This window comes from Oncorhynchus tshawytscha, linkage group LG16, assembly GCF_018296145.1.
Source record: "Oncorhynchus tshawytscha isolate Ot180627B linkage group LG16, Otsh_v2.0, whole genome shotgun sequence".
Lineage (NCBI taxonomy): Eukaryota > Metazoa > Chordata > Actinopteri > Salmoniformes > Salmonidae > Oncorhynchus > Oncorhynchus tshawytscha.
The window spans coordinates 72,200,470-72,224,688 of NC_056444.1; the positions used below are offsets into that span (position 1 = coordinate 72,200,470).

At 43.5% G+C, this 24,219-nt stretch overlaps 1 protein-coding gene across 1 annotated transcript; it reads left to right on the forward strand.

The window, feature by feature from the left end:
• Positions 1–441: 441 nt before the first annotated feature.
• LOC112216290 (kelch-like protein 21) lies at positions 442–23,415 on the forward strand. Its single transcript, XM_024376176.1, has 5 exons — positions 442–578; positions 16,207–17,306; positions 18,549–18,960; positions 22,584–22,656; positions 22,759–23,415. Exons 2-5 carry the CDS (start codon positions 16,247–16,249, stop codon positions 23,077–23,079), a joined length of 1,866 nt encoding a protein of 621 aa, XP_024231944.1. The 5' UTR covers positions 442–578; positions 16,207–16,246; the 3' UTR covers positions 23,080–23,415.
• Positions 23,416–24,219: the final 804 nt, after the last annotated feature.

Sequence of the window (24,219 nt, forward strand, 5' to 3'; positions counted from 1 at the left end):
AACAAATTGGATTTTGTAACATATCATACATTTTGCGAATTTTGAACATATTGTACATTTAGCAAATTTGGAACATATCATACAATTAACATATTATGTTAATTGGAGTATATCGGAGTGCCACAGCGGTCTAAGGCATTGCATCTCAGTGCAAGAGGCTTCACTATGGAACCTGGTTCGAATCCAGGCTGTATCACATCTGGCCGTGATTGGGAGTCCCATAGGGCAGGGCACAATTGGCCCAGGTCGTCGGGTTTGGTCGGAGTAGGCCGTCATTGAAAATAAGAATTTGTTCTTAACCGACTTGCTAGTTTTTTTTAAATTCACCGATTTACTTACAGAATAATACGAAATTATCTGAGACCACGTTGAAAGTTGTGAACGTCACACTGTGTCAACTATTGTATCCAATGAGGAGCATTTAGAGGCTATACCAATTCTTCACACGACGCGGAATCATGACGCAGATGACTGGAGGAGAGAAGCAATATCAACGTCTATTTTCAGATACGAAATGTGAACAACTTTTAAGCGTTTAAAACTATAACCCGTTCGTTGACTAGAATACGTTACATTTGGTAAGTATATTTACTTAATTATTGACCTGTTTTATGTCTGCGAAGATTTTTCGTCGGTGGAAAGGATATATACAGTTGTGATTGGACAGTATGCATGTCTGATACAAAATAATAACTGAGTTCTGCATGTTATTCTCTTTGTTTCTACCAGATATTTCTGCTCGTGTTTCTACTTAGACACACCCGTCAATACATAATATTTTTCCTTGTTGATGATTAACAGAGTCTAAATAAGAATAGACCTACTGTACTGACAGACAATAAAAAAAGATTCATGTTTATTTACGATAATGTAGCTATGTGGACTTGTTTCATTATCATAAATTCAAACGATTACAGTGCTAATGGGCACAACTATGTTTTACAGTGGATTTGGGTTGGTGGACTAGAACGTAAACAATGAAATGAAAGCAGTATGTATGTTTGTTGAAGGTACATACAGTTAGTTGTAGATATATGTCCCTAACTATGGACGTTGTTCTTATCCATCGGTGTTATGGAAAAGTACATTCAAGTTATACGTTGGTGTGAGCAAAGACAATGTGCCCTTCTGTCAGCATACCAGGCTTTGTTCTCCACCTCCAACGGTGTTCGTCTTATCTAAGTAGCCCCACATGCAGGGATCAAACTGTCCCTCTTCTCTCCAGATGGAATGTGACCAGTGGTTGACTAGCCTGCCTTTTTATGGCCAAACCAGGCTGCATGGGATCAGCTATGGAGAACCCAGAGCTTTAGCTCACTCCACTCAGTTGGTTCTCATGGCCCCTGGTATGCAGGCCCTGTAGCAGCTGTGTTGTCATGGACATTTATTTGCCTACCAGGTGCAGTATTAGCCTGGTCCCAGATTTGTGATGTCTTGCCTAATATTTTTTAAATTGTATTTATTTTTTCCTTATTTAACTAGGCAAGTCAGTTAAGAACAGATTCTTATTTTCAATGACAGCCTAGGAACAGTGGGTTAACTGCCTTGGGGCAAGGGATTCTTGTCAGCTCAGGGATTTGATCTTGCAACCTTTTGGTTACAAGTCCAACGCTCTAATCACCAGGCTACCTGCCGACCATAAGAGTTGGCAAAAGAGATAGTGAGGCACCGATATGACCTTTTTGGCAGATACCGATATCCAATATTTTCCTTGCAAAAAAACCTGATACTGATAACCGATATTTAACATTTTAGTGGCCTTTTAAGCATTATAGTACAGTTAAATAGTTAACACACACACATGGATGCAGCTGTCTAAGGCACTGCATCTCAGTGCAAGAGGTGTCACTAGTCCCTGGTTCGAATCCAGGCTGTATCACACCAGGCCGTGATTGGGAGTCCCATAGGGTGGCGCACAATTGGCCCAGCGTCATTCGGGTTTGGCCAGGGTAGACCGTCATTGTAAATAAGAATTTGTTCTTAACTGACTTGCCTAGTTAAATAAAGGTTACACACACGCACCACACTGACCAGAAAGTTATTTTGTAGGCATTTACCAGAGGTGGGACCAAGTCATTGTTTTACAAGTCACAATTCTTGGCACTCAAATCTCAAGTCAGGACCGTCAAGTATCAAGTCAAGTCTCAAGTTCTAAACTTTGAGTTTCGAGTCCTAAACAAGTCATAATGAGCTCTTCACCAAATGTAATACCATTTCATATTTTTAACAAGAGTAATAGTTAGTATATTACATTTACGCAAATCATGAATGCTTTTAAAAATATCTATATATTTACTACTCCCCCCCATAGTGATCAATGATCGCTATGGGGCACAATCAGGCGATGTAAGCTTGTACACAATAGCCCAACCTTAACACACACACACTCTCTCTCTCTCTCTCTCTGTGTGGTTACATTAGGCTAGTGTATGTCAATGGTTTTAGGAATGGTAGTAACATCAGGCAGGATTTCGGGTACCAACTGCCTAGCCAATTTTAGCTCAATCTTGGGTGCAATGATCACGTTCCCGCACTGACTGACTCTGTGGAGGCTCATTGATTTAATGTTACGTTAGCCTACATGATACACTAGTAAAGTAATACAAAATAAATAGCTGTCGGCTATATTAGCCACGACTTACCGTTCTTTGTGCAGCTTCAAATGTAGAACAAAGTTGGAAATTGTGCGCATGTTTTGCAAGTTGCAATCCATTTTGTGTTGATACAGCGTCGTCTTTATATCTGAAAATAATAATTTGGGGTATCATCTTTCCATGGGCTCCATCTGAATTCACCTGCCGACGTTCCTCTGCACTGCCACTGCCAACTTTTTCTCAGCTGGCACAATTTGATTGGCTGCTGTCTGATTCAAACTGTAATCTGTTAAATGAAGAGTTGATGTGCTGCACACTTTTTTTAATAGCATCATTTTTAATATTTGGACTTGGGGAGGGTATCAAGTCAGGTCGAGTCATAAGCCTCAAGTCCAAGTCAAGTCACGAGTCATTGGTGTTAAAGTCAAAGTCGAGTTGAAAGTCATCATATTTGTGACTCGAGTCCAAGCCATGTGACTCGAGTCCACACCTCTGGCATTTAGTATGTCCCCATTACCAGTAATCAAAACCTATTTCTTTCACTTACTTGCTGTGCTGTGCTGTTTCGTTGTTCATTTGTTCAGTCGTTTCATTCTCAACCAGGATTTCTATGGAACGCTATTTTGGGTCTTTGCGTGTCAAAAAGATACAGTGTCAAATAACACTATTTGACGTGTCAAATAAGCTTGTTGACCAATCAGGACCTGAATATGACTGCACGTCACATAATAATTTAATGCGTTCATACATTTTTTAATGTAGTTATTACACATTGATTACACAATCACTCGTATTACATATGTCACAACGATTCATCGATACGTATGCTATGGTGATGGTAAAGTTGTCTAGCTCATCTACAGTGATGGTAAAGTTGTCTAGCTCATCTACAGTGCTGGTCATAAAAAAAGCTAGTTAACTCATGGATGCAAACAATGTTCTTCCCCAAAAACATAGCAAAACGACATAATCTGTTTCAGTAGCTATAGTTAGCGAGCTAACTATATAGCTAGTCGTCATCATCTAAAATAACCCTTATTTATAAGACAGGACCCATCTATGTGAAGCTAGCCACAATAAGGATTAGCTACAATAGTGGACTTGGCGTTTAGCCTTCAAAAGAAAAGTATGTAATTGACAGTGATGCAAATTAATACAAATAATAGAATTATACCATAATTGAATAGACCATGCTAAACGAGGTTGGAATGTTGTTATATAAAATTAACAAAAGACAATTTGTTCATTGACAAAAATCTGTTGAAATCCCACTGGATATACTTCAGAATTGCATCGGGGGCATACTTATTTCACTGTACAGCCTTACCTATGGATTGTGGATCAATGACATGGGGTATCAGTCTATTCAGTGACACCCAGAGAACATTAGCGTCGTAGCTCTTATTGCAGGAATCTGAAATAACTGTGAATTGAGACAAATTTATTGTCAACCTATGTGTATTGAACACTATTCCCGATGAAAAACAATGCTGCGTGGATGTTTTGGAGTCTGATAGCTCTGAGGAGGACATTGGGAAAAACTATTTTGGGTATTGAGTAGACTGATGCCACATTTCATTGATCTCCAATCCTTAGGTAAAGTTGTACAGTGCAATATGAATGTCAGTACACACAATAGGCTGACTGGGGAGGTGATTTCACAGTCACAATCCCGCGATAAGAGCTACAGCGCTAATATTTTCATAAACTCTTCACAGTTGTGTTCTGTGGGTGTCGCCGAGTAGACTGATACCCCATTTCATTGCTTCACATTCCAACCTCATCTAACATTATCTAGTCTAAATATGGCACGATTCCACCAAATGTAACCTTCTGCATCGCTTTCAAATAGGTACTTTTATTTTGAAGGCAATCCACAAATTCCACTATTGTGCCTAGTCCTTATTGTGGCTAGCTTCACAACACAAAACTCGGTCACATCGAGCCTTTACTAACCAGATGAAGGTAGCTGGCTGCTTATAACGTTAGCTTTGGGCAACAGGGTTAAGTAGCTGGCTAGCTATTTATTTTCATGAACTGAAGTTCAATTTCAATAGGCGAACAACACGTGGCTACCTAGCTAATGCCTATTCACAAGGATTCCTAAATCATTGCTAAGAATAATGAAAATAACTGCAGTTTATGCTGGTCATTGTTTTCAGACTGGTTGAATTGGTGCTAGCTAGGTACCCAGAAGTTGAGGATGAACAAATAATGTTTTATTACCAACGCGGTATTGTAAACACATCGTTCCTGGCCGGTGTTTGTTTGTGAGCAGACTTTTTTGTACAACCTTGACAGTGCTACTGATAGTAGTGGTGGCGCTTGGCTTGCACGTGCAAATTCAGAACATACAACATTCTATAACAGAACTGTGTAATTGACGTGTGAAATGAAAAACGTATTTAACGGGTTAAATAGTGTTATTTGATGCGTCAAATTGACATGCAAAGACCCAAATGGCGTTCCATAGTATGTATGTCGTGAAGCTAATAGCAGTGACGCTATTACTGTGTTACTGGGTAACTCCAGTAAGGCAACATCTGAAAAATAGTACACTTGGTAATGTATACCGTGCTCGACCAGTCGGTGAAAGCCAAAATCACCCACTACAGAGAACGGTTGATTGTCAAGGTCAATGAATTCCATTATCTTGGCATTAATGTATTTCGACCTTTGAGTTGTCTCACTAAAATGTTCTTACTCTTTCAAATGACTGATCGACTTGTTGACTACTCGATCCACACAGCAGACATTGTGGGCTAGGTTAGGAATGCTGTGTTGCACGTGTAGCTTAACATTTTACATGGCGTCATTACATCATGTAAGGTATGCACGTCAGCTTAGACATCGGTTTTGCACATCGGCATTAAACTAGACATCAGGCTTTTTAGAATGCATCCTGGGTTTTTAATCACTGTTCTTTCTTTCTAATGGGTATTTGTGTCTGTGGAAGCTCATTTTGAGTGGTGACTAGGCACTTTATGGAGCCATGGTTTTGGTTTTGAACTGAGAGTAATTAGATAACTGGTGTTACTAAGTTGGTGTTTACCATGTCCTATCAGCAGGGGTCAACAGATGTTGTTGTTTTGGCTGAATAGTCTAGTAGAAGGACCTGCTCTAAGCAAAACGGTTCCGTCTGGTTTTGATTTTCTCCATCCATGTACACAGAATAGGCTTAGCTTCCAAATAAACATTCCATAGCTGGATTTGAGAACTTTCTGAAACCACACTTAATAGCATAATTCATATTTTGGCTGTAGGCTACACGTTCATGAAGAACAATCTAGCCTTCTTCTCTGGGAGCTTTTCATATCATTTGAGGACTTAAAAAACGTTTTATTTACATCCTGTAGCTTCAGCCGTATTATCAAATAAGCTAAAGAAGACTTTCAGGCTGAAAGTGAGGCCTTGTTCTTTTATCCTCTTGAGAAACCAAGTGGTGACATTTTCCTCTACTGTCAACCCTACATTAATTTATGTCAAATAGTGTATTTAGAAGGAAATTATACCTAGCAATTCATATATTACCATTATTACCAAGCTTAGCTCATCATCAGCCATTCCTCATTTCCACCCAAGACTGCTGTAAATAGTCCAGAAACTTGTTAGATGATGACTGGCTGTTTATTAAGATCTATGCCTGACCATGTTAGCCCTATCTTAAGGGGTTTCTCCAAGGAGGCCATACTCCCTAACTATAGGGCATGATTCAAGTTCCTAGTTCCTGTGTCAGTCACACAGGCAACTACTGTAATGAAATGTGGTGAGGGTAGTGGCATGCATCAGTCTGCATTCTAATATACATAATATGCTTTCTGTTGGTGGGTAAGTTCTAGTCACATGGTGCCTGATGGTCACACTACTCTCTGTATTCCTCTCCAGTTTGTCCACCCAACTCTGCTCGCTCTCTCCCTCTGAGTGAGGCATTCGCTTTCTCTCTGCTATTTTAGGTTGGTAAACACACGACCCATAAGTTGCTCAATACCCCTCTCGGGTCTTTGGGAATCACTTACCTACTCTTTATATTGTGACCCACTGATCTAGTTCTAACAAATATGTTAGTTTTTTGACAGTTCTTGTCATCTACAGTTACAGAGTAGGGTATCATACTGACTTGCACACAAGACGTGGGCAAGAAGGACTAGTAGTGTGGATTGATATTATCCAATTTAATTTACAACCAGAAAGGCACAATAGTAGTTAGTTTGTATAATAATACTGTACCATATGAATTAACACATAAACTTATGTAGAATTGATCAACCAGAACATTCTGCAAGGAAATGCAATAATCCCTTTTAACCTGACAATCACTTACCCAGGAGTATAGAACAGCTGAAGTTAAACTCCAGAGCAGGTTTCAGGCCTGCTTCTGTAGAGTAACCTTTAGGGCAGGGTTTCCCAACTGGCGGCCTGCGGCCAAATTTGCCCCGCAGGTGGTTTATTTGACCCCCCAAGTTACAGTGCATTTGGAAAGTATTCAGACCCCTTGACTATTTCGACATTTTGTTACGTTACAGCCTTATTCTAAAATTGATGAAATTGTTTCATCAATCTACACATAATACCCCATAATGACAAAGCAAAAAAATGTTTTTTTAGAAATGTTTGGAAATGTATAATTAAAAAAAGAACAGCAAATATCACATTTACATAAGTATTCAGTCCTTTTACTCAGTACTTTGTTGAAGCACCTTAGGAAGCAATTACAGCCTCTAATCTTCTTGGGTATGACCCCTACCTACCCTAAGCTCTCTCCTGGCCCCTTACACTAAGTCTGAATTTGTCCTGCTAGGTGACCTAAACCTACATGCTCAAACCACCTGACAGGTCCTAAAGCAATGTGACTCCCTTAAACTTTCTCAGATTATTACCAGTCCCACAAGGTATGACTCCAAACACCCAGAAAAGGCTCCTCTCCTCAATGTTATCTTCACAAATAATCCTGATAGGTATCAGTCTGGTGTTTTCTGTAATGACCTTAGTGATCACTGTTTTACAGCCTGTGTTCGTAATGACTGCTCAGTGAAACGAACTGTCCTGATTTGTCATTAACGCTTGCTAAAAAAACTTTAATGAGCAAGCCTTCCTTCATGAACTGGCCTCTGCAAAATGGTATAGAATCAGCTTGATCCCCCTCTGTCGAAGACGCTTGGACCTTATTTTTTTAATATCTTCAGTGTTATTGTTAACAAACACACCCCCATAAAGAAATGATAAATAAAAACAGGTTCAGCCCCTGGTTCGACCATGATCTTGCAGAGTTACTCCAGCTCAAGAATTGCATTTGGCGAAATGCTCGGCACACGCATACTCAGGCTGACTGGCTGTTGTTCAGGGAAATGAGAAAGAAGTGCACTCAGGCTATCCGGAAGGCCAAAGTTAGTTACTTTAAGGAGAAGTTATCTCTGTGGGTCTAATCCCAAGAAGTTCTGGAAAACGGTTGAAGACCTGGAGAATAAACCCTCCTCTTCACAGCTGCCCATGTCCCTTAATGTTGAGGATGTGGTTGTTACTGACAAGAAGCACATGGCTGAGCTCTTTAACCTCTCTAGGGTAGGTGAGACGCGAACGTCCCACCAGGCCAACATCTGGTGAAACTGCAGAGAGCTAGTGCGGGGTTGGATGCGGGTTGGATGCGCGCTGTGTTAAGAAGCAGTGCGGCTTGGTAGGGTTGTGTATCGGAGGACGCATGACTTTCAACCTTCGTCTCTCCCGATACCGTACGGGAGTTGTAGCGATGAGACAAGATAGTAGCTACTAAAAACAATTGCATACCACGAAATGGGGGAGAAAACGGGGTAAAAAATATATATATATAAATATATATTTTTTAAACTTGACCCCCAAAAATCTTCTGGGTCAAATGGTTTAGACCCTTTTTTCTTTAAGGTTGCTGCCCCTATCTTCGCCAAGCTCTCCAACCTTTTTATCCTGTCTCTCCTTTCTGTGGAGGTTCCCATTGCTTTGAAGGCAGCCACTGGCAGCCACAGTTCGTCCTTTATTTAAAAGGGGGAGATCAAGCTGATCTTAACTGTTATATGCCCATTTCTATTTTGGCCTGTTTATCAAAAGTGTTGGGAAAAACTTGTCAATAATCAACTGACTGGCTTTCTTGATGTCTGTAGTATTCTCTCGGGTATGCAACCTGGTTTCCGCTCAGGTTATGGATGTGTCACTGCAACAAAGGTCCTCAATGATGCCACCATTGCCCTTGATACTAAGCAATATTGTGCTGTTATCTTTATTGACTTGGCCGAAGCTTTTGATACGGTAGACCATTCCATTGTTGTGGGTCGGTTAAGTTTTGGTGTCTCTGAGGGGTATTTGGCCTGGTTTGCTAAGTACCTCTCTCAAAGAGTGCAGTGCATAAAGCCAGAAAATCTGCTGTCTCAGGCACTGCCTGCCACCAAGGGAGTACCCCAAGGCCCGATCCTAGGCCCCAAGCTCTTCTCAATTTACATCAACGACATAGCTCAGGCAGTAGGAAGCTTTCTCATCCATTTATATGCAGATGATAGTCTTATACTCAGCTGGCCCCTCCCCGGATTTGGTGTTAAATGCTCTACAACAAAGCTTTCTTAGTGTCCAACAAGCTTTCTCTACCCTTAACCTTGTTCTGAACATCTCCAAAACAAAGGTCATGTGGTTTGGTAAGAAGAATGCCCCTCTCCCCACAGGTGTGATTACTACTTCTGAGGGTTTAAAGCTTGAGGTAGTCACCTCATACAAGTACTTGGGAGTATGGCTAGACGGTACATTGTCCTTCTCTCAACACATATCAAAGCTGCAGGCTAAAGTTAAATCTAGACTTGGTTTCCTCTATCGTAATCACTCCTCTTTTACCCCAGCTGCCAAACTAACCCTGATTCAGATGACCATCCTACCCATGCTAGATTATGGAGACATTATTTATAGATCGGCAGGTAAGGGTACTCTCGAGCGGCTATCAGATTTGCCACCAATGCTCCTTATAGGTCACATCACTGCACTCTATACTCCTCTGTAAACTGGTCATCTCTCTATACCCATTGCAAGACCCACTGGTTAATGCTTATTTATAAATCCCTCTTAGGCTTCACTCCCCCCTATCTGAGATATCTACTGCAGCCCTCATCCTCCACATACAACACCCGTTCTGCCAGTCACATTCTGTTAAAGGTCCCCAAAGCACATACATCCCTGGGTCGCTCCTCTTTTCAGTGCACTGCAGCTAGCGACTGGAACGAGCTGCAACAACACATTCAAACTGGATTTTTTTTCTCAATCTCTTCATTCAAAAACTCAATCATGGACACTCTTACTGACAGTTGTGGTTGCTTTGTGTGATGTATTGTTGTCTCTACCTTCTTGCCTTTTATGCTGTTGTCTGTGCACAATAATGTTTGTACCATGTTTTGTGTTTCTACCATGTTGTGTTGCTACCATGTTGTTTATTTTATTTATTTTTATTTCACCTTTATTTAACCAGGTAGGCCAGTTGAGAACAAGTTCTCATTTACAATTGCGACCTGGCCAAGATAAAGCAAAGCAGTGCAACAAAAACAGAGTTACACATAAACAAACATACAGTCAATAATACATTTAAAAAAAAAATCTATGTACAGTGTGTGCAAATGTAGAAGAGTAGGGAGGTAGGCAATAAATAGGCCCTAGAAGCGAAAATAATTACAATTTAGCATTGATACTGGAGTGATAGATGTGCAGATGATGAATGTGGAAGTAGAGATACTGGCGTGCAAAAGAGGGTAAGTGATAATATGGGGATGAGGTAGTTGGGTGTGCTATTTACAGATTGGCTGTGTACAGGTACAATGACCGGTAAGCTGCTCTGACAGCTGATGATTAAAGTTATGGAGGGAGATATAAGACTCCAGCTTCAGTGATTTTTGCATTTCGTTCCAGTCATTGGCAGCATGGAAGAAAAGGCGGCGTTGGCTTTGGGAATGACCAGTACAATATACCTGCTGGAGTGCGTGCTACGGGTGGGTGTTGCTATGGTGACGGTGCTTTACCAAGCAAAGACTTATAGTTGACCTGGAGCCAGTGAGAGCATACAGGTCGCAGTGGTGGGTAGTATATGGGGCTTTGGTGATAAAACGATGGCACTGTGATAGACTACATCCAGTTTGCTGAGTAGCGTGTTGGAGGCTATTTTGTAAATTACATCGCCAAAGTCAAGGATCGGTAGGATAGTCAGTTTTACGAGGGTATGTTTGGCGGCATGAGTGAAGGAGGCTTTGTTGCGAAATAGGAGGCCGATTCTAGATTTAATTTTGGATTGGAGATGCTTAATGTGAGTCTGGAAGGAGAGTTTACAGTCTAACTAGACACCTAGGTATTTGTAGTTGTCCAGAACCGTCCAGAGTAGTCATGCTAGTCAGGCGGGAGGGTGCGGGCAGCAATTGGTTGAAGAGCATGCACTTAGTTTTACTAGCATTTAAAGGCAGTTGGAGGCCAGGGAAGGAGTGTTGTATGACATTGAGGCTCGTTTGGAGGTTTGTTAGCACAGTGTCCAAAGAAGGGCTAGATGTATACAGAATGGTGTCGTCTGCGTAGAGGTGGATCAGAGAATCACCAGCAGCAAGAGCAACATCACTGATATAGACAGAAAAAAAGAGTCAAACCGAGAATTGAACCCTGTGGCACCCCCATAGAGACTGCCAGAGATCCGGACAACAGGCCCTCCGATTTGACACACTGAACTCTATCTGATAAGTAGTTGGTGAACCGGGCGAGGCAGTCATTTGAGAAGCCAAGGCTATTGAGTCTGCCGATAAGAATGCGGTGGTTGACAGAGTCGAAAGAAAGTATTTTATCGATGGCGGTTATGATATCGTTTAGGACCTTGAGCGTTGCTGAGGTGCACCCATGACCAGATTGGGGAAACTGGGAAACCAGATTGCATAGTGGAGAAGGTAAGGTGGGATTCGAAATGGTCAGTGATCTGTTTATTAACTTGGCTTTCAAAGATTTTAAAAAGGCAGGTCAGGATGAATATAGGTCTATAACAGTTTGGGTTTAGAGTGTCTCCCCCTTTGAAGAGCGGGATGACCGTGGCAGCTTTCCAATCTTTGGGGATCTTAGACGATACGAAAGAGAGGTTGAAGGCTAGTAATAGGGGCTGCAAAATTTCGGCAGATCATTTTAGAAAGAGAGGGCCCAGCTGATTTGTAGGGATCCAGATTTTGCAGTTCTTTCAGAACATTAGCTGTCTGGATTTGGGTAGGGGAGAAGCGCGGGGGGGTTGCTGCAGGGGGTTCTGAGATGTTGGCCAGGTAGGGGTAGCCAGGTGGAAAGCATGACCAGCTGTGGAAAAATCATTTTTGAAATTATCGATTATTGTAGATTTATCAGTGGTGACAGTGTTCCCTATCCTCAGTGCAGTGGGCAGCTGGGAGGAGGTGCTCTTATTCTCCATGTACTTTACAGTGTCCCAAAGTTTTTTGGAATTAGTGCTACAGGAAGCAAATTTCTGCTTGAAAAAGCTTTAGCCTTAGCTTTACTAAATGTCTGAGTGTATTGTTCCTGACTTCCTTGAAAAGTTGCATATCGCGGGAGCTATTCAGTTGTAATGTTGTGTTGCTACCATGCTGTGTTGTCATGTGTTGCTGCCTTGCTATGTTGTTGTCTTAGGTCTTTTTTTATGTAGTGTTGTGTTGTCTCTGTTGCGTGATGTGTTTGTGCTATATTTATATTTTATACATTTTTTTTAACCCCCTGTCCCCGCAGGAGGCCTTTTGCCTTTTGGTAGGCCGTCATTGTAAATAAGTATTTGTTCTTAACTGACTTGCCTAGTTAAAGGTTACATTAAAAAAATAATAATAATAATAAAAGCTTGGCCCAACTGTATTTGGGGAGTTTCTCGCATTTTTCTCTGCAGATCCTCTCAGGTTGGATTGGGAGCGTTGCTGCACAGCTATTTTCAGGTCTCTCCAGGGATGTTCGATCGGGCTCAAGTCCGGGCTCTGGCTGGGCCACTCAAGGACATTCAGAGGCTTGTCCCGAAGCCACTACTGCGTTGTCTTGGCTGTGTGCTTAGGGTCGTTGTCCTGTTAGAAGGTGAACCTTCACCCTAGTTTGAGGTCCTGAGTGCTCTGGAGGTTTTCATCATAGATCTCTCTGTACTTTGCTCCGTTCATCTTTTCCTTGACCCCGACTAGTCTCACAGGTTCTGCTGCTGAAAAACATCCCCACAGTATGATGCTGCCACCACCGTGCTTTATCGTAGGGATGGTGCCAGGTTTGCTCTGTACACAATTCCTGGAAGCTGAAAATGTCCCAGTTCTTCCATGGCCTGCATACTCACCAGACTTGTCACCCATTCAGCATGTTTCAAATCAAATCAAATTTGATTAGTCTCATGCGCCAAATACAACAGGTTGACAATACAGTGAAACGAGTACTTACGAGCCCCTAACCAACAATGCAGTTAAACAAATATATGAGTAAGAATAAGAAATAAAAGTAACAAGTAATTAAAGAGCAGCAGTAAAATAACAATAGCGATATGATACACAGGGGGGGGGGTACCGGTACAGAGTCAATGTGTGGGGGCACCGGTTAGTTGAGGTAATATGTACATGCAGGTAGAGTTATTAAAGTGACTATGCGTAGATGATAACAACAGAGTAGCAGCGGTGTAAAAGGGGGGGTGGACTCCAAGGAACCTGAAGCTCTCAACCTGCTCCACTACAGCCCCGTCGATAAGAGTGGGGGAGTGCTCAGTCCTCTTTTTTCCTGTAGTCCACAATCTTCTCCTTTGTCTTGATCATGTTCAGGGAGAGGTTGTTGTCCTGGCACCACATGACCAGGTCTTTGACCTCCTCCCTATAGACTGTCTTGTCGTTGATCAGGCCTACCACTATTGTGTCATCGGCTAACTTAATGATGGTGTTGGAGTCGTGCCTGGCCGTGCAATCATGAGTGAACAGGAAGTACAGGAGGGGACTGAGCACACACCCCTGAGGGGCCCCTGTGTTGAGGATCAGCGATGCGGATGTGTTGTTACCTACCCTTACCACCTAGGAGTGGCCCGTTAAGAAGTCCAGGATCCAGTTGCAGAGGGAGGTGTTTAGTCCCAGGGTCCTTAGCTTATTGATGAGCTTTGAGGGCACTATGGTGTTGAACGCTGAGCTGTAGTCAATGAATAGCATTCTCACATAGGTGTTCCTTTTGTCCAGGTGGGAAAGGGCAGTGTGGAGTGCAATAGAGATTGCATCATCTGTGGATCTGTTGGTGCGGTATGCAAATTGGAGTGGGTCTAGGGTTTCTGGGATAATGGCGTTGATGTGACCCATGACCAGCCTTTCAAACACGTCATAGCTACAGACGTGAGTGCTACGAGTCGGTAGTCATTTAGGCATGTTACCTTAGTGTTCTTGGGCACAGAGACTGTGCGGGATTTCTTATAAGCTTCTGGGTTAGAGTCCTGCCCCTTGAAAGCGGCAGCTCTAGCCTTTAGCTCAGTGCGGATGTTGCCTGTAATCCATGGCTTCTGGATTGCGTATGTACGTACGGTCACTGTGGGGACGACGTGATCAATGCACTTATTGATGAAGCCAATGACTGATGTGGTGTAATCCCGGAACATATTCCAGTCTGTGCTAGCAAAACAGTCCTGTAGTTTACCATCTGTTTAGGATGCTCTGTCTGGATCAACGTGTACAATAGCGTGTTCCAGTTCCCGCAACTTCACACAGCCATTGAAGAGGAGTGGGACAACGTTCCACAGGCTACAATCAATAGCCTGATCAACTCTATGGGAAGGAGATGTGCCGTTCTGCATGAGGCAAAGGGTGGTCACAGTAAATACTGACCGGTTTTCTGATTCACGCCCCCTAACTTTTTTTTTAAAGGTATCTGTGACAAACAGAAGCATATCTGTACTCCTGCTGATGTGAAATACATAGATTTGAGCCTAATCAATTGATTTCAATTGACTGATTTCCTTATATGAACTGTAACTAGGTAAAATCTTTGAAATTATTGCATGTTGCGTTTATATTTTTGGTCAGTGTATGTTCTGGAGCCCTGATCATCCGCTCAAAAGCAAAAAATACATTTAAAAAAACATCCCGCGGCTGAATCTAGCCGATCCCGATCCCTGCGCTGTCATTGGTGGGAGTTGGCTCATCGCTCACAGGGCTCTGTTGACCTACCAACGGCTGACTCCATTGTTTAATCCTGGTGTGGAATGTGAGCTATGTACTAGGCTGAGGCTCAATGCTCGTCAGCTTGTTGTTTTTTCTGCCGTAGAAGGCCAGGAGATAGATGGCTGCCTTGCCCTTCATGAAACATACCTGTGTATTTTAAGAAGACACGAGTATCCCGTAATCCCACCTGGAATCATGTTGGGCTGGAGCTCACCGGAACACATATGTTCTACTGCTTAAGCTCCTGTTCCTCTTATAGAATATTAGCTCAAACATATTGTGGAACTCCTTCACCTAAATATAAACAGTACCGGCACCCAACACGAGTACCAGCACCTATTTCAGTCAAAGTCAAGCCCTGCATGTAGCAATCCCAAAGTTTTTACTTGCCCTTCAGATGACTGGTTGTTGTTGAAGCGCCCCAATGTCATAACCTGTAGAATAACACTGATCAAAATCAGCTAATTCAAGTCTATGGCAGCCTTTGAAAATAAATGGCTTTTAGTGAGAAACCCAGGAGTTCTCTTTAAATTAGCCTCGCAAGAGTCATGACACACGCTGACAGTTTTTAAATCAGCTCCTAACACATTGTAACATTGAGAAACTGTGAGACTCTGCTCGTCAAGATGGGGTAATCCTCTGTGTATGGCCTTATTACAGCAGCTGGTAATAACTCTTTAGTGAGAAACCAGGGAGCTCTCATTATATTGTGACATGACGCAGTGATTTATAGTGTTAAACCAGTTGTCAAATAACTAAGACTTTCTCTTTGTCAAGTAGAGGTATTTCTTGTGTGGCCTGATTAAAACAGATGGTTGATTTAGTTTGTCAGTTGTTTTTAGGAAGCTGATTTGTGGGTATTATGAGTGCAGTGTTTGAGTCTGAGAGTGACTGTGAGCAGGCTAGAGGCAGGCAGGCAGGCTCTAGTTTGACGACTACCACATGGGGGCGGATAGGAGGATGTACGGTAGGCAGACAGGTATATGAGAAGAGAGGAAATGGAAATGGACACTGCCTGTCAAAGTATATTTAGACCCACAGCACAGGCAAGCTGTCTTTCTTAAACATGGACAGGGAGCTGCTCAGTCACTGGAGCTGTGCAATGTACAGTCTTACTTTCTAGAAGGCTGGCTACTGTTTGTTTATTGTGCTGTTTTACCACCTATTACGCCCAGTAGGGCTCTTCAGTTAGGGGATCCTCACCATTGGCTTTACTGTAATTCAGCTGGTTGTTATTTGTATTGAAAATACCAGAGGTTTCTGTAAGTAGCTGAACTTGCTAATTCTTATGCTAACTCTGTTGAATACCTACACAGTGTTGCTCATTTAGTTGTTGTTATTTTGGTTTGTAGGCTTCATATTTAGATTGTGTGGTATAGTGTTTGTGAATCAGTGAACCTGAACCCATTTAGAAGTGATTGTAACAGAAATTATAATGGTGTTTCTGTTTTCAGATGAACCCTGTCTTCTCTTCGAGAGATCCAGACAAAAGCGATGGAGGGAGGAGTGATGGAGAGAGAAGTGATGTCTGAGAAGCCAGTCATGCAGACACAGCCATCCACACTGCCCTTCTTTGACACGGCCCACGCCTTTAACCTGCTCCGGGGGATCCACGAACTCCGCGCAGAGCGCAAGTTCTTTGACGTCACGCTCTGCGCCGAGGGCCGCGAGTTCCATTGCCACCGGACTGTGTTGGCCGCAGCCAGCACCTACTTCAGGGCCATGTTCGCCGGGACGCTGAGAGAGAGCGCCATGGACCGTGTGGTCCTTCACGAGGTGTCTGCTGAACTACTGGGCCTGCTGGTGGACTTCTGTTATACAGGCCGAGTCACAGTCACCCAGGATAATGTAGACCTCCTGCTGAAGACGGCCGACCTGTTCCAGTTCCCCTCCGTTAAAGAGGCCTGCTGTGCCTTCTTGGAGCAGAGATTAGACGTCTCCAACTGCCTGGAGATCCAGGACTTTGCAGAGGCCTACGCCTGCCATGACTTGGCCGTCAGCGCGCGCCGCTTCGTCCTCAAGAACATTGTGGACCTCGCCAAAGGCAAGGACTTTAAGCGGTTGCCCTGGAAACGGCTGCTGGAGTTCGTGTCGGACGATGCGCTGTGTGTGGACAAGGAGGAGACGGTCTATCAGATCGCGGTGCGCTGGGTCAAAGCAGACTTACAGAGGCGGCTCCACTACTGGCCCACGCTGCTGGAGCAGGTCAGACTACCCTTTGTACGTCGGTTCTATCTACTCGCCCACGTGGAAAGCGACCCCCTGGTTTACCTCTCCCCCTCCTGCCTGAGGATGGTGAGCGAGGCCCGGAGCTTCCAGTCGTGTGAGTATGACCGGCATGACAGACCCTGCCAACGCATGCGGCCGCGGCCCTCCACCGGCCTGGCTGAGATCCTGGTGGTGGTGGGCGGCTGTGACCAGGACTGTGACGAGCTGGTCACTGTGGACTGTTATAACCCTCAGACTGGACAGTGGCGCTACCTGGCCGAGTTCCCCGATCACCTGGGAGGGGGCTACAGTATGGCCGCCCTGGGCAATGATATGTATGTCACAGGTAGGTTGACAATGCTCGTTATACACTCTTGTACACACTATTTATGTTGTTTGGTAACACATAACTATCAAGGCATATTTTATATTGGATTAATGAAGGGTAATAGGTAGTTTATAAATGTGAAAAGGTATAAAATGTATGGAATTTCACTGGATATAGCAGCATAAAATCTTTCTTTATACTGCAGGTTAGGCTATATGTTTAAAACACAATCTACATCAGTGTGATGTGTTTATATACAACGGACAGCAGTTTACATAAGTGGTTACAGTTGCTGTGTGATGTCTTAGTCACTGTTACCAGAATGCTATGCAGCTTTCAAGTCAGTGAATCTTATGAAATAGCAGGCAGTCAGTAAGAGTTTAAATAAACCACAGCCAGCCACTCTGGCTATATGAGAGGGAGGAGCGTTGAGGTGAGCTAGCTAGGTGGGAGGAACATGGTGTCCTGCCAAGACTGCAGCAGTAGTTGGTGGGCTCACTGAGACACAGACCTGGGTTCAAATACTATTTGAAATATTTTATATATTTTGAGTGTGTATTTGAACCCGCCTGGAGATGGTCAGTTTTGACCGTTTTAGGATGATCCTATTGATTCATTAATTAAGCCAGGCTAGGTCAATCAAGCAATGATCACCTCTTTTAAATAGTACTTGAAACGGGGTCTCTCAAAGAGGCCATCATCATCAGCGAATGGCTTTCCGGATCAGGAAGAGTGTTTCCATTGAGAAAACATCTCAGGCCCTCACACGCTGCCTGTAATTCTGTCAGGACAGTGATGGGGGTCATAAATCATTAGCAGTGCTCTCATACCTTACAGCAGGTGGCTGCAGCACAGAGCACATGGTTGGGAAATGGGCTAGTGTTATGAAAGGTGACAGGTTGATTCAACATCCTTATATTCATTAAACCTACAAGGTGAAGCTACAGCTTCTAAACAGACATAGAATGAGTACAACACATGTCGAGGAAACTGAAAGAAGTATTGAAATGAAGATACATTATTCAGTTGCCAAGTTATTCAGCACATAAAATGTGGCAAGTATTCTTCCACATAAAGCTTATACCCAGATCTCATGTCTGACCTATTGGTGATTTCCTCTGTGCTAGAACACCCAAGGGTGATGCATGGGTTTTCAATTAGCGCCACTTAGCTGTAACCTGACCACATGTGAAGAACAGCATGTCGTTTGTGGATCTCTTCCATCTCAAACACACCTCTCTCCTGTCCTTTGCACCATAGGAGGATCTGACGGTTCGCGTCTCTATGATGGCGTGTGGCGCTACAACTCCAGCGTTAACGAGTGGACCGAGGTGTCGCCAATGCTCAAAGCCCGGGAGTACCACAGTTCCTGTGTCCTCAGAGGTCAGCTGTATGTGGTGGCGCCAGACAGCACGGAGCGCTACGACCACGCGCTGGACTGCTGGGAGGCCCTGCCCGCCATGCTGCACTCTATGGACAACTGCTCCACCACCACCTGTAAGGGGCGTCTCTACGCCATCGGCTCCATGACCACAACAGGGGAGGACAACATGGCCATACAGTGTTACGATGTGGACACCAACCGCTGGACCCTGGTCAACTGTGGCGAGCTGCCACCGTGGTCTTTCGCTCCCAAGACGGTCACCCTCAATGGGCTCATCTACTTTGTCAGGTGAGGAGAATATGGACAGGAATGTGGGACACTGAAAAAGTATTTGAAAATTATTTTAAATCTAAATGGGATCAACATTATAAAAGGTTGGATGAGATGAGCTAAATAATGAGCTAAATAATGTGGAAATACATAGAGGTCAATCTTTCTGTCCTAATGTTAAGGACAGCTGTAGCTGTTAAACAGAAGGGGAGCATGAATGGTATATGGTTTTAAATTTAGTCATTTAGCAGACACTCTTATCCGGAGCGACTTACAGTATTGAGTGCAATGTTGTGTTTGAGACGCGAGACCGAATCAAGACCAAGACAAATCGAGTCCGAGTCAAGACCAAGACAAAACAGAGTCAAGACCGGGACGGGGCGAGACACAGTCAAGACCGGGACCAGAACAATGCGATTCCAATTTAAGACCACAGTAATAAGAGCACAAAATGTACAGTATTTCTGTGTCAATATTTCAGAAGAACTTATGGATTCTTTAGCCATTCAGAATGTTGAACATTTTATTCTAAGGGAAAATAGAGAGCTACTACAAATTTTCACTAACCATAGTCTCTAAATAAGATAAAAATTCGAAATGTTACAATTTTCCCCGGCCTACCCTAGGCGAGTGCACAACTCTCAAATAATTTCCCCGTCTCCTCTTCTAGGGGAGCAAAGAAATTCCAAAGAGCGAGACAAGGTTTTAGGATATGTTTCAACAAAAGTAAAGGACAGTAATATTGCGAGTAAAGTAGAAAGCCCAGGTTTTAATAGTCTATAAGATATAAAAATGTGTAATGAAAGGGGTGTGGATATCTGGCCTGGCAAAGCGGACTCATGTGCTGACTGAACAGGGGCTGATAATGAGTTTTTTCCTCCACTGGTCTTGGCCGGTCTCAGGAATAAATTACAAGTCCTCATTGTCCGAGACCGAGTAAAAATGTATCAAGACCAAGACACTTAATATGTGGTCTCGAGACTGGTCTCGAGTACAACAACACTGATTGAATGCATCAAATCAAATGTTATTTGTCACATGTGCCGAATACAACCGTGAAATGCTTACTTACAAGCCCATAAACAACAATGCAATTCAAGAAAGAGTTAAGAAAATATTTACTAAATAAAGTAACAAAGAAAAAGTAACAAAATTACATAACAATAATGAGGCTATATACAGGGGGTACCGGGAATGTGCGGGAGTACAGGTTAGTACAGGTTAGTTTGTACATGTAGGTTTGGGTAAAGTGACTATGCATAGATAATAAACAGCAAGTAGCAGCAGTGTAAAAACAAGGGAGGGTGGGGGTGTCAATGTAATTAGTCCGGGTGGTCATTTGAATACTTGTTAAGCGGTACCGAAGCCTTTTGGACTTAGACTTGGCACTCCGGTACCGCTTGCCGTGCAGTAGGATAGAATAGTCTGACTTGGGTGGCTGGAGTCTGACAATTTTTGGGGCCTTCCTCTGACACCGCCTAGTACAGTGAGGGAAAAAACTATTTGATCCCCAGATGATTTTGTACGTTTGCCCACTGACAAAGAAATTATCAGTCTATAGTTTTAATGGTAGGTTTATTTGAACAGTGAGAGACAGAATAACAACAAAAAAATCCAGAAAAACGCATGTCAAAAATGTTATAAATTGATTTGCATTTTAATGAGGGAAATAAGTATTTGACCCCTCTGCAAAACATGACTTAGTAATTGGTGGCAAATCACAGAGGTCAGACGTTTCTTGTCGTTGGCCACCAGGTTTGCACACATCTCAGGAGGGATTTTGTCCCACTCCTCTTTGCAGATCTTCTCCAAGTCATTTAGGTTTCGAGGCTGACGTTTGGCATCTCGAACCTTCAGCTCCATCCACAGATTATCTATGGTATTAAGGTCTGGAGACTGGCTAGGCCACTCCAGGACCTTAATGTGCTTCTTCTTGAGCCACTCCTTTGTTGCCTTGGCCGTGTGTTTTGGGTCATTGCCATGCTGGAATACCTATCCACGACCCATTTTCAATGCCCTGGCTGAGGGAAGGAGGTTCTCACCCAGGATTTTACGGTACATGGCCCCGTCCATCGTCCCTTTGATGCAGTGAAGTTGTCCTGTCCCCTCAGCAGAAAAACACCCCCAAAGAATAATGTTTCCACCTCCATGTTTGACGGTGAGGATGGTATTCTTGGGGTCATAGGCAGCATTCCTCCTCCTCCAAACACGGCGAGTTGAGTTGATGCCAAAGAGCTCCATTTTGGTCTCATCTGACCACAACACTTTCACCCAGTTGTCCTCTAAATCATTCAGATGTTCATTGGCAAACTTTAGACGGGCATGTATATGTGCTTTCTTGAGCAGGGGGACCTTGCGGGCGCTGCAGGATTTCAGTCCTTCACGGCGTAGTGTGTTACCAATTGTTTTCTTGGTGACAATGGTCCCAACTGCCTTGAGATCATTGACAAGATACTCGCGTGTAGTTCTGGGCTGATTCCTCACCATTCTCATGACCATGTAACTCCACGAGGTGAGATCTTGCATGGAGCCCCAGGCCGAGGGAGATTGACAGTTCTTTTGTGTTTCTTCCATTTGCGAATAATCGCACCAACTGTTGTCACCTTCTCACCAAGCTGCTTGGCGATGGTCTTGCAGCCCATTACAGCCTTGTGTAGGTCTACAATCTTGTCCCTGACATCCTTGGAGAGCTCTTTGGTCTTGGCCATGGTGGAGTGTTTGGAATCGGACTGATTGATTGCTTCTGTGGACAGGTGTATTTTATACAGGTAACCAACTGAGATTAGGAGCACTCCCTTTAAGAGTGTGCTCCTAATCTCAGCTCGTTACCTGTATAAAAGACACCTGGGAGCCAGAAATCTTTCTGATTGAGAGGGGGTCAAATACTTATTTCCCTCATTAAAATGCAAATCAATTTATAACATGCGTTTATCTGGATTTTTGTGTTGTTATTCTGTCTCTCACTGTTCAAATAAACCTACCATTAAAATTATAGACGGATCATTTCTTTGTTAGTGGGCAAATGTACAAAATCAGCAGGGGAACAAATACTTTTTTCCCTCACTGTATATAGGTCCTGGATGGCAGGAAGCTTGGCCCGTGATGTATTGGGCCGTAAACACTACCCTCTGTAGCGCCTCGGATGCCGAGCAGTTGCCATACCAGGCAGTGATGCAACCAGTCAGGATGCTCTCGATGGTGCAGCAGTATAACTTTGAGGATCTGGGGACCCATGCCAAATCTTTTCAGTCTGAGGGGGAAAAGGTGTTGTCGTGCTTTCTTCACAACTGTCTTGGTGTGTTTGGACCATGATAGTTTGTTGGTGATGTGGACACGAAGGAACTTGAAACTCTCGACACACTCTACTACAGCCCCGTTGATGATAATGGGGGCCTGTTCGGCCCTCCTTTTCCAATAGTCCACGATCAGCTCCTTTGTCTTGCTCACATTGAGGGAGAGGTTGTTATCCTGGCACCACACTGCCAGGTCTCTGACCTCCTCCATATAGGCTGTCTCAGTTTGTTTCATTATTGTCCCCTGTGGGAATCGATTCTACGACCCTGGCATTGCAAGCCCCATGCTCTACAAACTGAGCCACAGGGCAGCAGTGACATTTCTCACTCTGGATTCTTGCTTTCTAGGGATGACTCGGCAGAGGTCGACATCTACAACCCTCAGAAGAATGAATGGGACAAGATCAGCCCGATGACACAGGTATGTGACACACAGGAGGTGCTAATGTTATGGCCTGCCACATTTTTCCCTCTGCCTTTACAATAGTATTTATATCAACATTTGTACTGTTTCCTTCTTCAGGTCCATGTAGGAGGCAGTGTGGCAGTCCTGGGTGGTCGTCTCTTCGTGTCTGGTGGCTATGACAACACATTTGAGCTGTCTGACATGGTGGAGGCCTACGACCCCTCCACCCATACCTGGACACCCGCAGGCCGCCTTCCCCAGCCCACCTTCTGGCATGGCAGTGTCAGCATCTTCCGCCAGCTCATGCCCGCCGTATCCAACGCTTTCGAACCCATTGACCTACCCGAGGCTAACTCCATCCACCTGCACCGACACCACCGCAACCAGGCCATGCACAACCACAACCTCAACCAGAACCACGACGTCAACCCAGTGTAACACACTCCAAAAACTAATGGGTCAGGGAATATCATACTGACCACTGTTTCAGCCATTTTAGGTTTACTGTGAAAACATACACCTCTTTATGATGCTACAGAAAAGGTGGAAAGACAGAGTGATCAAATGATCCTGCATGGATGTGATCACTATAGGACTGTAATTACATTACATTGTGCTTATGTGACTGAACATGTGTGCAATTTTGTGATCCCCATGTAATTCACTTGCCTACCACACTGTCATTGATCATGATCAATGGGCATATTATTGACTGGACTAATAGACTGGCTGGGTATGAAGGTCTCATGTTGGGGAAAGAAAAATCTATACATACATGGATAATCTACGGCAGGCAGTAGTGTATTATCTAGATTATGGTTATACAGTTGAAGTCGGAGGTTTACATACACCTTAGCCAAATACATTTAAACTCAGTTTTTCACAATTCCTGATATTTAATCCTAAAAATTCATAAAAACATAACAATTCCATTTTAGGTCAGTTAGGATCACCACTTTATTTTAAGAATGTGAAATGTCAGAATAATAGGGAGGGGAGAATGATTTATTTCAGCTTTTATTTCTTTCATCACATTCCCAGTGGGTCAGAAGTTTACATACACTCAAGTTAGTATTTGGTAGCATTGCCTTTAAATTGTTTAACTTGGGTCAAGCGTTTCAGGTAGCTTTCCACAAGCTTCCTATAACTTGGGTGAATTTTGGCCTATTCCGTCTGACAGAGCTGGAGTAACTGAGTCAGGTTTGTAGGCCTTCTTGCTCGCACACGCTTTTTCAGTTCTGCCCACAAATCTTCTATGGGATTGAGGTCAGGGATTTGTGATGGCCACTCCAATACCTTGACTTTGTTGCCTTTAAGCCATTTTGCCACAACTTTGGAAGTATGCTTTGGGTCCATGTCCATTTGGAAGACCCATTTGCGACCAAGCTTTAACTTCCTGACTGATGTCTTGAGATGTTGCTTCAATATATCCACATCCTTTTCACTTCTCATGATGCCATCTATTTTGTGAAGTGCACCAGTCCCTCCTGCATCAAAGCACACCCACAACATGATGCTACCACCCTCGTGTTTCACAGTTGGGATGGTGTTCTTCGGCTTGCAATCATCCCCCTTTTT